The sequence below is a fragment of the Hypanus sabinus genome, chromosome 5, assembly GCF_030144855.1.
Source record: "Hypanus sabinus isolate sHypSab1 chromosome 5, sHypSab1.hap1, whole genome shotgun sequence".
Taxonomy (NCBI): domain Eukaryota; kingdom Metazoa; phylum Chordata; class Chondrichthyes; order Myliobatiformes; family Dasyatidae; genus Hypanus; species Hypanus sabinus.
Window position 1 is genome coordinate 171,043,486 of NC_082710.1, and position 16,041 is coordinate 171,059,526.

Sequence of the window (16,041 nt, forward strand, 5' to 3'; positions counted from 1 at the left end):
TAATGTATATTCGAGAAACATAATCTGGAGAGGGACAGTTGTTGGGAATGTGTGGGCAAATAGTGGGATTAGTGTATGTGGGTGGTTAATGATCAGCATGGACTCAGTAGGCCAAAGGGCTTCTTTCTGAGTTGCATGATGTCTCACGGCAAGGCCAATCAACAGAGGGACCTGTCATTGGCTCTGGAACTGTCATGACATAGTGAAGGCGACACAGAAGACAGAACTATCACACATTGTAAGGTCCTCTCACACCAGAGGAACAGAACTCTGGAAGAACTTAAACAGCATCTGAGGAGGTTCAAGATCCAGGTCGCATTTTGGGGATGAGGGGAAACTTCCTGTATCAGTGTAAGGGAGGGTTGAGTGGGTGGAACAAGGCAGGAAGAGGATAGTGGGCAGATGGAACTGGGTGGAGGATGGGGGAGGGTGGGTATAATAGGTAAGGAAGGAGATGATGAGAGAGGTGGATGGAGAGGTGTACGAGTCTGGGAGGAGAGCAGAGGGAAGGAATGAAAATTCAGCTTTCATAACAATGGGTTGCAGGTTACCCAAGCGGAATTTTAACTCCCCTCGCCATTCCTACAACAAGCCAGTCTGTCTTCAGTCCTTCAGGGTACTACCAAGCATTTAGTAATGGGATTGAAAGGTGATAGGGAGAAGACAGAGAAATAGAGTTGAAAAATAAAGCAGCCAATGTTGGATAGGGCTCAGACTTAATGGGCTGATGGCCTAATTTTGCTCCTCTCTCTTATGGCCTCAAAGAAAAACAAGAACAACAGCACCTGGCGTAGTCCACAACCTGATGGCATAACCATTCAATTCTCCAAATTCAGGTAACCCACACTTCCTTCCGTCCCGTCCTATATTCTCTTTTTCAGTCAGGTCCTCACAAAAGCCGGGGGGGGGGGGGGGGGGGATTTTTAATACTCCCTAATCCTCTGTTTCCCAGTTCCCCTCCCCTTCTTCAACCTGGTTCCATCTGCATATCATCTCACTCTAGCCTCAGGCCCCCAAACCCTGTGTCCTGCCATAGTTCCAGCTTTACCCACATCCCTCCAGTATGTGGTTCCCCTCATCCCCCTTAACCAGGTTCCACCATCTGTAGTCTTGTTGTCTCTGCCAATCCCTTCCATGCTCCACCCATCTCCAATCTCCCTTCCATCCCCTACCTCACCTGGATCCACCTATAAGCTTGCCAGCTCTTGCCCTAACAATACCACCCCCTTTCCCATTTCCTCTCTACATACTCAATCCTGTTACAGGGTCTCGACCTGAGATGTCGATTATACCTCCCGCTCCGCAGATCGCACCACCCACTAATTTTCTCCTGCAACCCTTCCTTTACTGCATTCTGGAATACAGCATGTCCATTTCCATTTGAGATTCAAGGACAGCCAACATGGGAGAATTGCAATCTCACTTAGAACCATAAAACACTACAGCACAGTACAGGTCCTTCAGCCCTCCATGTTGTGCTGAGCTATATAATCCTTGAAAAAAAGTACTAAACCCACACTACCCCATAACCCTCCATTTTTCTTTCATCCATGTGACGACTTGATGGGAAGCTCAGGATGGCTGCTGCGGACAGGACCTTAGATGTGCCTTGTACCTTGAGATGTGCAAGAATTTGGGAGGTGCTCCCTTCCACCAGCTAGTGGGAAAGGAGCAGAGTAGGGTGACAAAGAGCAGCTTTCCATTCACAGCAAAATGGGGATAGGCTGTCGAGTTTGTCAAGCTTCAGTGCAGCTTTGGACTGTGGTACTTTATTCAAGGCTTGTGACAAGAGAAAGTGCAACACCCAGAGTCCGGCAGAGAGAAATAATTAAAACACCACGTACAACGAGCGAATTCACGCAGGGTACAGGCTAGATGAAGCTCGAGGCCCGGTTCAGATGGAGGGAGAGAGGTTCGTCCCCGCTGGCACTAGGAACGCTCCTCGAAAGCGGTATGCGTGTTCGGGAACCGCTGGGGGTTGTACTCGGGGTCCTCTCTTATCCGCTTCTGGATGTCGGAATGGATCTGCCGGAAGAGAGGAGGAAAGATGATTGGGCTCAGGTATAATGTGTTTGAAACATTCAGCAGATGGGCAGCATCGGCGGGGGTGGGGGAACAGAGCCACAGCCAACACTTCAGGTTTATTCCCTGCTTTTGGCTTTTGTGAAATATCAATACTGCTCTTCCCTCCGCAGATGCTGCCTAACCTGCTGAGCGTTTTTAGCACTTACGGTTTAATCACCAATAACCCTCACCAATTTTTACAGACACATGATAAGAAGCATCCAATCCAGATACATGACGGCATGTATGTCAAATGCACTGCCCGAGACCACAAGGGATTGTAAACAGAAACCAGTCCATCACGCTAACCAGACTCTCCTCCAGAGATTCTGTCTACACTTCTCGCTGCTTTAGAAAAGCAGCCAACATAATCACAGATCCCTCCCACCCATCTCTCCTCCCACACCAGCCATTGAACATTAGATACAACAGCCTGAGAGCAAACCCACCAGACTGAAGGCCAGCTCCTATCCCATTGTTATCAGACTTTTGAACAGTTCTCTATGATGGACTCTTGAACTAACACTTTCCCTGTAACTGCAACACTATATTCTGTATTGTTATTGCTTTTCCCTTTGTACTACCTTTGTGTTTCGAAATGATCTACTGGATGACATGCAAAGAAATGCTTTTCACTGTATCTTGCCTACATCGCAGTACACAGCTTCTGCTCTGCCCCTTCCCAAAGGCTCCACAATGGGATGGAATGAGAGAAGGAGGCTGTGCTGCAGTGCCCTCCTGCATTGCATCCTTACTGACATTAATCAACCCTCTTCATCCTCCCCTCCAGTTTGCCCATCTGTGCTATTGCTGCCTGCTTACTGATACCCAGCTGAATGGGCTGTCCCCTGCTACTTTTAGCACAGGAACAGACTGAAACAAATGAAGGGGGGGGGGGGGCAGAGAACAGGAAGAGGGTAGTGGGGGGCAAGAGGGAGAGGCGAGCGTGGAGTGGGAGAGCACAGAGGGAGGGGGAGGGAAGGAGTGAGTGGGGATAGAGATTAATCGTTTTAGTTTAAACACAACGGGGGCACCCTCTCCCTCCCACCCACATCTCTTCCTTATTCCTTTGCCCCCTCCTTCCCCCCTTGTAGAAGCTGGAAATTAAGATAACAGTACACTACCTGTTGCCTGTAGGCCTCCTGTGCCTCAGTTCTCTCTAGGTCTCTGGCCAGGCTCTCTGCACTGGTGAGCGGCTTGACCCCGGCGGCCTTTGCGGCTTTACCCACGGCGTCAGCCAGCGAGAGTGGCGGACCCTCACACTGCATCGTCTGTAACAGATAGAGAGGTCAGGTGGGAGGTACTTGAAGCCTGGGGCACCCACACCATATCCAGGATGTAACCAGGGTCCCCAGGCAGAATGGCTCCCTGAAGAGACTTCCACACTCTTCCACCCGATAGACCATGTCCCATTGTGGACACTTGTGGAAGGGTTGGTTGTGCAGGTGGGTTGAGAGACAAGCTTTCTGGGTAACAGAGGTGGAGAGGGTCAGTAGCTTTAAATTTCTCAGCATTAATATAGAGGATCCATCTTGGGACCACCTCACAAAATAAGACACAAAAGCTCCTCTGCCTTCATTGAAAGTTTGTGTAGATTTGACATGTCACCAAAAACTTAACAAACCCCTAGAGGTGAACACTGGAGAGCATCCAATCTGGTTCCATCATGGCCCGGTATGGATACACCAATGCGCTAGAACAGAGGAGGCTACAAAAATTGGTGGATACAAGTAGTGCATCATGGACAAAGCCTTCCCCATCAATGAGCACATCTATAAGGAGTATTGCCACAAGAATGCATCATCCACCATCAAAACCCCCTCCATCCAGGACATGCTCTCTTCTCCCTACTACCATTGGGCAGAAGGCACAGAAGCCTTGGGTCCACCATCACCAGATGCAGGAACAGTTATTACTCACAAGCATCAGGATCCTGAACTGATGTGGATGACTTGATCAGCACAACTGTGAATAAATTCTACAACCTACAGATTCACTTCAAGCACTCTTTACAATCCATGGACTCAGTATAACTTAATTTGCACAGTTTGTCTTTTGCACACTGGTTGTTTGACAATTTCTGTCCATGTGTGGAGTTTTAATGATTTCTATTTTATTTCTCTTCTTTCCTGTAAATGGTTGCAAGAAAATAAATCTCAAGGTAGTACACGGCAACCTAAAAAGATGATTGTACACTTCCTTACATAGATGCTGCCTAACTCGCTGAGTTGCTCCAGTGTTTTGTGTACTGCCGTGTGTCTATGATGTCTGTTTCTGCCCCTTTAGCTGGCATCAAGTTTTAACACTAGTATTCAGACCTGTCATTACGCCACCATCGTGTAGCTTTCTCCAGCAATTGGACCCTGGCCAACAACAAACTGAGGCTGCGGGATGCCCAGCATTTCTAAATATCTACATATCGTGAGCAGAGGCAGCGCCTTGGGGTCAGAGAAGTGCAGCTTCTCTCCTTCATGATTCAAAAGCTTACTGAGATGCTTCTTAAGTGTTCTGAATCTCTGTCTCTGGCACCTCCTCAATGCAGTTGTTTCTAGATTCCAACCTCACTCTCCTTCAGATACTCTCCAAACCTCCTACATCTCAGACAGAAGCAATGCGCCTTCATCTTCAACACCTCCACAATGGAAACAGGTTCTTACCATTTACCCTATCTCGCCCCACTCATAATTTGGTATACCTGCTGATAAGCCAAAGCACTGCCTGAACTTGCTGACAATTTGCAGATGACTTCAGAACAAAATGCTGAAGAAATCTTTAATATTCTACAGTCATAAGGCACATCCCTCTAAACCATTAGTATCAACAGGAGTCACTGCCTTAAGAAGGCAACATCCATCGTCAAGGAGCCCCACCATTGGGGCCATACCACTGTCTAACAGCTACCATCGGGCAGGAGATAAAAAAGCCTGAAGTTCCACCCAACCAAGTTAAAAAAAAACAATTCCCTTCAACTATTCAGTTTTTGATTCAACCAGTACAAGTTCACTATGTCCAGTTAGGCTCTATCAATGGTGACACCTTGGATGTTGATGGTGGGAAGCTGGGAGCACCTGATGTCACAGGAACGGTGGCTGAAAGTAGTCACTGCTTGGCACGTTCACACCCCGACTATCAATTTCAACCTTGCTTAGTATCGTAGAGCACTACAACACACAATAGCCCTTCAGCCCATCTAGTCTGTGCTGACCTGATCTTCTGCCCAGTCTCATTTCATCCACATACCTATCCAAGCACCTCTTAAATGTTACAATTGAACCTGCACCTACTAGTTCTGCTGGCAGTTCATTCCACACTGCACCACCTTCTGACTGAAGATGATGCCCCTCAGGTTCCCCTGAAATATTGCGCTTTTCACCCTAATCCCATTATCTTTAGTTCTAGTCTCACGCAAAACTGAAGGGAAAAGGCCTGCATGCATTCATCCTATCTATACCCGTGATAACTTTGTGTGCCACTATAAGATCTCCCATCATCTCAGGTGATCCAGGGAATAAAGTCCTAACCTATTCAACTTTCCCCTTTCTCCATCTCCTGCGATACTTTCCAGATTAACTAAGAAACAATGTTCCATGGTGGAACGAGGAGCCAATGGATGACGGATAGGGTCAGAGAGGAGTTATCTACCTTTCGACGCTTGGCTGGCATGCCGCTGAGGTAGGCATCACTGAGAGGTGGCTGAGGTTTCATCTTCCTCTGGCTCTGGATATCTTGCCGGATGACAGGCACCCACTCCTGCAAGAGAAAACCATCAAGATATTCTCACTCTTCGTCACTCACGAAAGACCACAATTCCGGGGTCAATTAGTGACCCACTACCCACATCACACAAAAGGACTGCGAGATACATTGAAGGCATTCTTCAGGGAGCCATTCTGACAGAATCAAATTAAGTAAACTAGGGTGCTTTTCTCTTGCAAAGAGGAGAATGGCATAGGTAACACATACAAATGCTGGAGGAACTCAGCAAGTCAGGCAGCTTCTGTGGAGGGGCATAAACAGTCAACATTTCAGGCTCAGACCCTTCATCAGAACTGGAAAGGACAGGGGCAGAAACCAAAGCAAGTAGAAGGCAGGTGATGGGTGAGACCAGATGAGGGGGAAGGTGGGTGGGTGAAGTTGCTGCAGCAAGAAGCTGGGAGGAGATAGATGGAAAAGGGGATGAAGGAGGAATCTAATAGAGAGAGGGCAGTGGTCCAATGAAGAAATACAAGAGGGGAATCAGATGTGATGGCAGGCAGGAGAGGGGAAGACAAAGGGTGAGAGGATAACCAGCATAGAGAATGAAGGCGGGGGGGGGGTTATTACCAGAAATTAGACAAATTGATGTTGATGCCATCAGGTTCGAGGCTACTCAGATGGAATATGAGTGTTGCTCCGCCAACCTAAATTTGGCTTCATCATGGCAGTAGGTGGCATGGACACAGAGGTCTCCACAATTATAGCCAGGTTAGGTGGAGTACGTGGAGGGAAACTGTCTTGGGTCCAAGTCCATAGCTTCCTTAAAGTGGCCATACAAGCAGATAGGGTGGTAAGAAAGCCATACAGTATGCTTGCCTTCACTGCAGAGGGAATGAGTATCGAAGTCAGGTAGTCATGCTGCAACTTTAGCTAGAATGCACTTGGAACAGTGCTTGTAATTCTGAGAACCCCATTACAGAAAGGATGTGATGCTTTGGAAAGGGAGAAGAAGAGATTTGCCAGTACGCTGCCTGGGTTACAGGGTATGAGTAATTGGAAGAAGTTAGACAAGTTTGATTTTACTGCAGTATCAGAGGCTGAAAGGAGATGCCAGTTTATAAAATTATGAGAGGACGAGAAAAATACAGAATCTTTTTCTGAGGTGGAACTGCCAAGTTCTAGAGGAAACACATGTAAGCCGAGAGGGACAAAGTTTAAAGGAGATGTGCAAGGCAAATTTTCATTTTAAGAGCGGCAGTTGCTTGGAACAGGCTGCAAGGGATGGTACATAGTGGCATTTAAAAGACTTTTAGACAAACACATGGATATGTAGGGTAGGGAGGCATCTATATCATGTGTAGGCAGAAAGGGCTTAGTTTAATATGGCATTGTACCCATCACAGATATTGTAAGCTAAAGGGCCTGCTTTGTACCGTTCTATGTTCTTAGATATATGATCAAAACTATCAGTCACTAATAAATCCAATTAGGATGGCGCACACTTCCAGAGGGTACAGAGTACTAAGGAACTAAGTTAGTACACAACTCACCGGTGGAACAGCAGCCACCCAAGGCTCTGCCTCCGCTCCTTCCCTCTGTGTTGTGTCTGCACCCATGGACGCCACCGGCTCTGTCGACATCACCTCCTCCGCGGTGGTGGCTGGAGCAGGAGAAGCTGTTGAGTCCTTCCTCTGATGGCAAAGACAGGGGGAACATAAGAAATAGGAGCAGGAACTGGCCATCTGGCAGGTTGAGCCTGCTACACCATTCATCGATGATTTGGCCATTGACCCAGCTCCATGTACCTGCCATTTCCCCGTAATCATTAATTCCTCTTATATGGAATAATATCTGATTGTGTCTTAACCATTTTCAATGAGGTAGTCTCTACTACCTTCCCAGACACAGAGAATCAGAATCAGGTTTATTGTCACTGACAAGTCATGAAATTTGTTTTTCTGTGGCAGCAGTACCTTGTAAGATAAAGAAAAATTATTAAAAGCTCCAACAAAAAAAAAAATCACTAAAATCTAATTTCAAGAGGAATAGCAAGAATGTTCATGGATTGTTCAGAAATCTGATAGCAGAGGGGAAGGACATTGAGTGTAGGCCTTCAAGCTTGTGTACATCTTTCATGACGGTAGTGATGAGAAAAGGGTGTGTTATCAATGGTGAGGGTCCTTCATTTATTTAGTATTTTTTTAAAATTTAGAGATACAGCACAGCACCGTCCAGCAACCCACCAATTTAACATAAGCCTCATCTCAGAACAATTTACAATGACCAATTAACCTACTAACTGGTATCTTTGGACTGTGGAAAGAAACCACAGGAAGGAAACCCATGTGGTTACAGGGAGAATGTACAAACTCTTTACAGATGTTGGAGGAATTGAGCTCCAAACCCCAGAATGCCCCATGCTGTGAAAGCATCACACTAACTATGTGACCATGGTGCCTCAAATTTAATGATGGACATCATCTTCTTGAGAACACTACCTTTCAAAGATCTGCTACAACAAGGCACTGGAGAGGTTATGCCTGTTTGTCTTGGCGGTTGAGAAGGTTCTTGATCTAAGTCAATAAAATGTGCACAGAGGATAGTCTGCAGGAAATTTACCTTATGAGAGGTAAATAAAACTCAGGGAAACAGATTTAGGGTAAGAGGCAAGAGATTCAGACAGAATCTGAGGTAGACATCTATCACCAAGCCAGTAGCTGGAACACACTGCCTCCCTACCAGCAGAATATCTTTAAGAGGCACTGCCTAAAGGCATCCATCTCCAGTGACTTTCACCATATGAAACATACAGCTTCTTCATCTCCACCACCTTATTCCTGAATGGTCCATAATCCCATGAACATGACTTCTCAATTCATTTTTATTTGTATGATTTGCTTATTTTGCAATTTATAGCAATTTTATGTCTCGACATTGTACTGCTGCTACAAAACAACAAACTTTACATCACCTAAGTCAGTGATAATAAATCCTGATTCAGAGTGTAGAAGCAGAGTCATTGAGAGGATTTAAATGTGCAGACAAGCACCAAAATCACCTAGGCATTGAGGGCTGGGGGGGGTGGGGGAGAGCAAGAGAGTGACGGTGGGATTAACAAACAAAGTGCCTACTGGGGCAGTTAGAGTTATTTCCAATTTAAATGTATCTAAATCATAAGTCTAAGTACAGAACAGAACCAGGCCATTCAGCCCATCTAGTCCAGACAGAACCATTTAATCTGCCCTCTCCCATTGCCCTACACTGGGACCATAGCCCTACTGTCCATGTACCTATCTAAACTTCTTTTAAACGTTGAAATCAAGCTCACATGCACCACTTGTGCTGGAAGGTTGTTCCACACTCTCATGATTCTCTGAGTGAAAAAGTTTCCCTTCATGTCCCCCTTAAACTTTTTACCTCTCAACTTCAGTGGAAAAAGCCTGTCTGCATTTACCCTATCTATACCCCTCATAATTTTGTATAACTATCAAATAATCTTCTCTCAGTCTTCTATATCCCAATTAATAAAGTCCTAATCTATTCAGTTTTTCTTTAAGTGTTGGAGGGTGTGAGGAAATTTTCTAATCAGCTTGTTAATAAATACAGATTATGCACTGTAGTTGCATACAGCTTTTGCCGGCAGGTAAATACTCGGGACTGTGACTGTCCTTTTGTTCACAGCCCAAAAACGATTTGTGCCTCTTTGCTGCTGCCAGGTGCCCTGGGCTAAAGGCTCAGGGATGTAATGGGGTATGAGAAGGTTACCCGGGCTGGCGTGCATAGTGGGGCTACAACTCCTCAAGGAACAAGGAGGCAAACCAGTTTGAAATTCACTTTCATGCTTTCAAAATGGAGAGAGTGCGGTGAGGCGGGGGACAGAGCAGACACAGTGTGGGGATGGTTCATGGTGGTTCCCATTACCTGTGGCACTTCCTGCACATTCTCTTCAGATTCCATGGGATGATCCTCCACGTGTTCCTCTGGGACACTCTGAAAAAAAGTGCCATCAACATCAATTATGTGACTGGAGATAAGTGAAAAGCCCTCCAGCCCATCACATCCTGCTGTCTTTTACCCCGATTGTGTCCGTAGCCTTCTATGTACCTTCAGTAGTAGCACAGGGTGCTTCATCTGACCAGACTCTATCATTAGTCATACTGGAGGTTATCAAGTGCAGATGCTCAAGAACAAGTCCTATAACAAAGCTTTTAGGACATCTTTAGCAGCCATCCAACTGGTATCAGAGGATTTGACCTGGGACCAGCACACAAGTGTCTTCACAAAGAAGGCATGGCAGTGCCTCTACATTCTTAGAAGTTTGTGTAGATTCGGCATGTCACCAAAATCTTTATCAAGCTTCCACAGATGCACAGTGAAGAGAATTCTAACTGGTTGCAACATGGCCTGGTATGGAAACACCAATGCCCAGGAATGGGAAAAGTCTAGAGAACGTGACGGATAGTAATGCGAGGGAAAGCTTCCCATCATTGAGCATATTTACATGGAGCTCTAGCAGCATCTGTCATCAAAGACCCCAAACCATCTAAGACCATGTCTGCTTCCCACTACTACCATCGGGCAGAAGGTACCGAAGCCTTAGGTCCCACACCAGGGGGTTCAGGAAGTTATTACCCAACAACCATCAGGGTTCTGAACCAGTGTGGATAACTTCACTCGATACTGAATTGATTCTACAATCTGCTGACTCTACATTCAAGGATTCTTTACAACTTATGTTCTCAGTATTATTTTATTTGCAAAGTTTGTCTTCAGTTGGTCAGTGTTTATCTGCTTATGTAGAATTATTTTCACAAACTCTATTGTAGTTCATTTATTTCCCCTGCAAATGTCAGCAAAAAAATGCATCTCTAAGTAGCATATATGTACTCTGATAATACATATACTTTGAACTTGGGCAGCACCACTGCCTCAAAGCACCAGCACCCTGGAGTCAACCCTAACCTCGGATGCCATGTGGAGTTTTCACGTTCTCCCTATGGGTTCCTCCCACATCCCAAAGATGCGTGGGTTGTCGGGTAAATTGGCCACTGTAGATTGGCCCCAGTGTGCAGGTCGGTGGGAGAACCTGGGTGGAGTTGATGGGAATGTGTGAAGAATGGGCGTGATGTAGGATTAGTGTAAATGGGTGACTGATGGTCCTCATGGACTTGACTGGCCAAATGGCCCATTTCTGCACTTAGTGACTCCAAGAGGAGTAGTTGTGGGGCTTTAAAGAGCGAATTCCTCTCATGAGCTGGGCAGCTGACACAGCTACAAAAGATCTGAATAATGCAAGAAGAAACATTGCTGGAGGCAACCATCCTCATGCAGTCGCGAAGGAGGTGGGGCTTACACAATAAATGCCTCTCAGTGCTTCCAATCATCTTCAGGCAGTAAATGGAACATACAAACGAAACTAGATGCTGAAATAAAAACAGGAAATGCTGGTAACACTTAGCAGGTCAGCCAGCACCTGCTGAGAGAGGTACAAGTTCACAATCTCTTTCTTAGTTCTAAAGAAGGGCTCTTGATCTATATCGCAAATGGTCTCATTTTCCACAGATGCTGCCAGATCTGCTGTTCATTCCTAGCACTTTGCTTTCATTTCAAATTTTCAACATTTGCAATAAATAACAATATATATAAAAACAGCAGATGCTGGAAATCTGAACTAAAAACAAAAAGCTGTAAACACTCAGGTTTCCAGCAAGTCAGGCAGCATCCATGGAGAGGAGTAAACAGTTGATATTTCAGGCAGAGACTCTTCATCAGATGAATAATCAGGTCCTAATGAAGGGGCTAGGCCTGACTATTCCTTCCATAGATGTTGTCTGACCTGCTGAGTTTCTCTAGCACTGTGTGATCTGCAACACTTTTACTGCATGTGAAATAGAAATGGATATCGCTGATAATACTCAGCAGGCCAGGCAGCATCTATGGAGAGAAAACAGCCAGTGCCTTAGGGTCCTGGACCCGTCTGTAGCATGCTTCCCCTTTCCCCCACTACAGATGCTGCCCGGCTTGCTGGGTCTTTCCAATATATCCTGGTGTTCTAACTTTGATGCAAACCTTTTTTACAGAGTAAGGTGCAAAAGAGCCAGCTTCCAGTAGAGACTTTCCTGCAGAGTACAGGGAGTTAGGTCAGCGAGATGGTAAACAGATTATCAGTAGAATCTAGTTAAGAAGCAGTAGATTGATAAATCTTTCCACAACAAAAAAAATCTAAGGCACTGCAATCCTTCAGGGGACTAAGCCTCATTCCCAAGTACACAGCAGTGGGATGCAACGTGGCCCGCTTCATCATCAACCGGCTCCCCACTCACCTGCTGTGTCTCAGCCTCCTGTTGCTGAGATTCCCTCCTCCTGACATACTGTAGAATCTGCTCCTCCGTCACCGGCATGTGCTCCATGATCACCTGCAGCCGCATTGCCATCATGGTGGTCAGCCAGTTCACCAGGGAGGGGTTCACATCCACCGACATTCGGCGCTGGGCAGGCGGAGGGTGGGGGGGGAATGGGAGGAGAGATTAGATTACTAAGGGCAAATATCTGCTGCCTGTGTAAACGGAGAATGGTGGGTGGGGGGCACTAGTGAAGGAGAACAGATGTGGTGGCAGCTTCCAAGAGATCAGAACAAGGGGAACAATGATACGGGAACCTAAACAGGGCACTGAACTCCCAGAGCAACATGGACAGAATGCTGAAGGAACGCAACAGGTAGGCAGCATCAATAGAAAGGAATAAACATTCAACAGCCAAGACCCTTCTTCAGGACTGGAAAGGAAGATATCAAGACTAAAAAGGTGGGTGGGGGGGGGGGTGCAGGAGGAGAAGGACTGGCTTGAAGATGATAGGTGAAGCCAGGTGGGTGGGAAAGGTAAAGGGCTGGAATCTGATAGGAGGGCAGATTGGAACATGGGAGAAAGGGAAGGAGGGACACCAGAGAGAGGTGCTAGACAGGTGAGGAGAAGAGGCAAAGAGGCCAGAGTGGGGAATGGAAGGAGAGGGGGAAATTTTTTTTACTGTAAGGAGAAATCAGTGTTCATGCCATCATGTTGGCATCTACCCAAATGGAAAATCAGGTGTTGTTCCTCCACCCTGAGAATGGCCTCATCACGGCAAAAAAGCAGGCCACAGACTGACATGCCGGAATTGAATTAACTTCATTTCTTACGTCTTTCACATATATGAGGAGTAAAAATCTTTATGTTACGCCTCCATCTAAATGTGCAATCATACTAATTTATAATAAATAGAGCAGTCAACGTAATATAGAGTATACTCAAATCAGCGTGAGTTAATCAGTCTGATGGCATGGTGTAAGATAACTGTCCTGGAACCTGTTGTCTAGGCTTTTAAGCTGTGATACCGTTTCCCGGATGGTAGTAGCTGGAATAGATCGTGGTTGGGGTGACTCGGGTCCCCAATGATCCTACAGGCCCTTTTTAAACACCTGTCCTTGTAAATGCCCTGAATCATGAGAAGTTCACAACTACAGATGTGCCTGGCTGTCCGCACCACTCTCTGCAGACACCTGCGATTAAGCGAGGTACAGTTCCCATACCAGGCAGTGTTAGGAAAAAGGAAGGGGGATTGAATTAAAAATTTTGGCTGTTAGGAAATTCCGCTTTTGGCAGATAGTGTGAAGGAATTCCCAGTGTGTTTGGCCATTCAGTGATCAACCTTGTTAATTCTCCTGAATCCTACTATAAAATTCCAATCCCAACAAAATCGTCTAGATCTGTCTAGTCCACCCCAGGAGCAAAAATATATCAGCTTGTTGACCATCCCCAAGGTCATCCAGAGTAGTGAATACTTCAGATTTATGATCCTCCAAGGCAAGGTATTCTCATCTCAGATACTTGCCTTTGTCCTCGAGTGGTAGAGGTCAGATGTTGGGAGCAGCCCAAGTAACTGTAGTGCAAGCAACACACACAAAATGCTGGTGGCCTGACCTGCTGTGTTCCACCAGCATTTTGTGTGTGTTGCTTGAATTTCCAGCATCTGCAGATTTCGTGTTTGTAACTGCAGTGCAAGTTGTATTTGGTACACACTAATGGATGTGGTGGAGGGAGTGAATGTTTAGGGTGGTGGACAAGGTACCAATCAACTGGGCTGCTTTGCCCCACATGGTGCCGAGCTTCAACATCAGTGGTGCTATACTCATCCAGGCAAGTGGAGAGTGCTCCATTAAACACCTTTGATGGATGTTTGAGAATAAAGCCCTCCAGACCATTGAGCACATCTACAAAGAACGCTGCCACAAGATAGCAGCCTCCATGATCAAGGACCCCACCATCCAGGACATGCTCTCTACTTACTCCTGCCATCAGGAAGGAGGTACAGGAGGCTTAGGAACCACACTACCAGGTTGAGGAACAGTTATTACCCTTCAACAATCAGGCTGCTCATCTCATCACTGAACTGATTCCAAAAACTATGGACTCACTTTCAAGTACTCTACAACTCATGTTCTCAGTATGTATTTATAATTATTATTGTATTTGCACAGATTGTCTTCTTTTGCACATTGGCTGTTTGTCAGTCATTGTGTGTAGTTTTTCATTGATTCTACAGTATTTCGTTCTACTGTGAATATCTGCAAAAATGAATATTTTATGATGACATAAACATACTTTAATAATGAATTTACTTTGAACTATGTTGGTGGAAAGGCTTTGGGTTATTGGTAGGAAGAGGTTTCCCAACAAACTGAGTGAAAGGCTTAAATAACCGGCAAGGCTGATGCCGGCCTGGATCCCACTCTCTCCGCTTTGTCATACAGTTTACTTACGATCCTGTCATTGATCACGTTGGTCAGCGCACTTTGCTCCCCTTGGAGACTGTAGAGATTCAGAGCCAAGCACTCGAACAGTGCCTGATTACACAGCTCCAGGAGTCGGTGACCGAATGTGGCATCTGTGAGGACAAGAGTGACAGAGAAGAGTGCTGGTGGGCGAAAATGAGTTTATAAACATGCTGGCATAGGGGCCAAATATTATCTGACCTACTGATTACACTAAGCACCCACAGACAGCTTTTGGCTGTCTAACCCTGGGTCTGCGGGGACGGATGGGTGGGATTTCCAGGGTGACTATCCTCTCCCAATTGCCATTCACCAGGCTCTGGTGAGTTGCTCTGGTAAAGACAGAAATCTCCCAGCCCTTAGGTACCTAGCTGATTGTCTGTCAGGAATTCCATTAACAAGTACTTGGAAAAAGAACACAGGACTTCTGAGCAGCCTGTCAAAAATAATCCAGAAACAAGTCATAGAAAGTCATACACCATGGAAACAGGCTCTTTGGCCCATCAAACCCATTCTAACCACCAATATTTACACTAACCACTTATTCTCTTCCTGCACCCCTCCCCCATTCTCATGAACTCTGCTCCCAACTTTTCTACCTATTCATTGGAGACAATTTGCAGTGACTAATTAACCTACCCACCTGCGCACCTTTAGGAAGTGGGAGGTAAATGGAGCACAAGTTGGAAACCCACTGTTATACTGGAGTAAGCTGGCACTTCTGGCCCCTCGAGTCACACCACCTATCAACCCCCACTTTAATCACAGGACAATTTACAATGACCAATTCACCTACCAACCAGTACGCCTTCAGACTGTGGGATGAAGCCAGAGCACCTGGAGGAGACCCATGTGGTCACAGGGAGAATGTACAAACTCCTTACAGACAGCAGCAGGAATTGAACCTAGATTGCTGGATCTGTAAAACTTTGTGCTTACCACTGTGATGAAGAAATCATCAAATTGCACCAGAGGTCAGAATCGAACCCAGATCTCTGGCACTGCAAAGCGGTGTCTCCACCCGCAGTACCACTCCGCCAGCCAGAACAAAAGCAATATTCATTGACTATGATGGCAGAACCCTACTTGGTACGTACCAGTGCACTGGAGAATGTGGGTGGCTATCCTGTTGAATTGCTCCCGCAGGAAGTCCAAGTTTGTTCGCGTTATATCCACATCATCACGCACTACAACAGATGACTAGAAGGGCAGATAAGTAGAGTCAGATAAGATGATCAGGCAACCTGTTTTCTGGATAACAATCCAAGCTCTGCAATGGCCTCTAAACCACTATAGCTGGCCACAGAGTAAGGGCTGTGACAACCCTGACTCCTTTGCACATGCTCTCTCATGGCTCTGTGGAGCACTCGCTCTAAATTACAGGAGCTGTTAGCACCCTAGAACTTTTATCAAGGAATATGAATACTACCATACAATCCTCCAGCAGTTAGATATATATGGAACGTACAGACAGA

The 16,041-nt window shown here is 46.0% G+C and overlaps 1 protein-coding gene across 7 annotated transcripts in view; it reads right to left on the bottom strand.

Moving 5' to 3' along the window:
• Window positions 1-1,727: 1,727 nt before the first annotated feature.
• Window positions 1,728-16,041, bottom strand: part of LOC132394578 (large proline-rich protein BAG6-like) — a 113,867-nt gene continuing 99,553 nt past the window's right edge. For all 7 annotated transcript variants that reach the window (XM_059970889.1, XM_059970890.1, XM_059970888.1 and 4 more), the window contains 8 exons: window positions 15,664-15,766; window positions 14,555-14,679; window positions 12,084-12,248; window positions 9,682-9,750; window positions 7,311-7,451; window positions 5,707-5,814; window positions 3,189-3,335; window positions 1,728-2,025 (listed from right to left, as the gene is read on the bottom strand). In XM_059970889.1, the coding sequence (XP_059826872.1) occupies window positions 1,930-2,025; window positions 3,189-3,335; window positions 5,707-5,814; window positions 7,311-7,451; window positions 9,682-9,750; window positions 12,084-12,248; window positions 14,555-14,679; window positions 15,664-15,766 (954 nt within the window). In that variant the 3' untranslated portion in view covers window positions 1,728-1,929. The remainder of the gene's footprint in view (window positions 2,026-3,188; window positions 3,336-5,706; window positions 5,815-7,310; window positions 7,452-9,681; window positions 9,751-12,083; window positions 12,249-14,554; window positions 14,680-15,663; window positions 15,767-16,041) is intronic.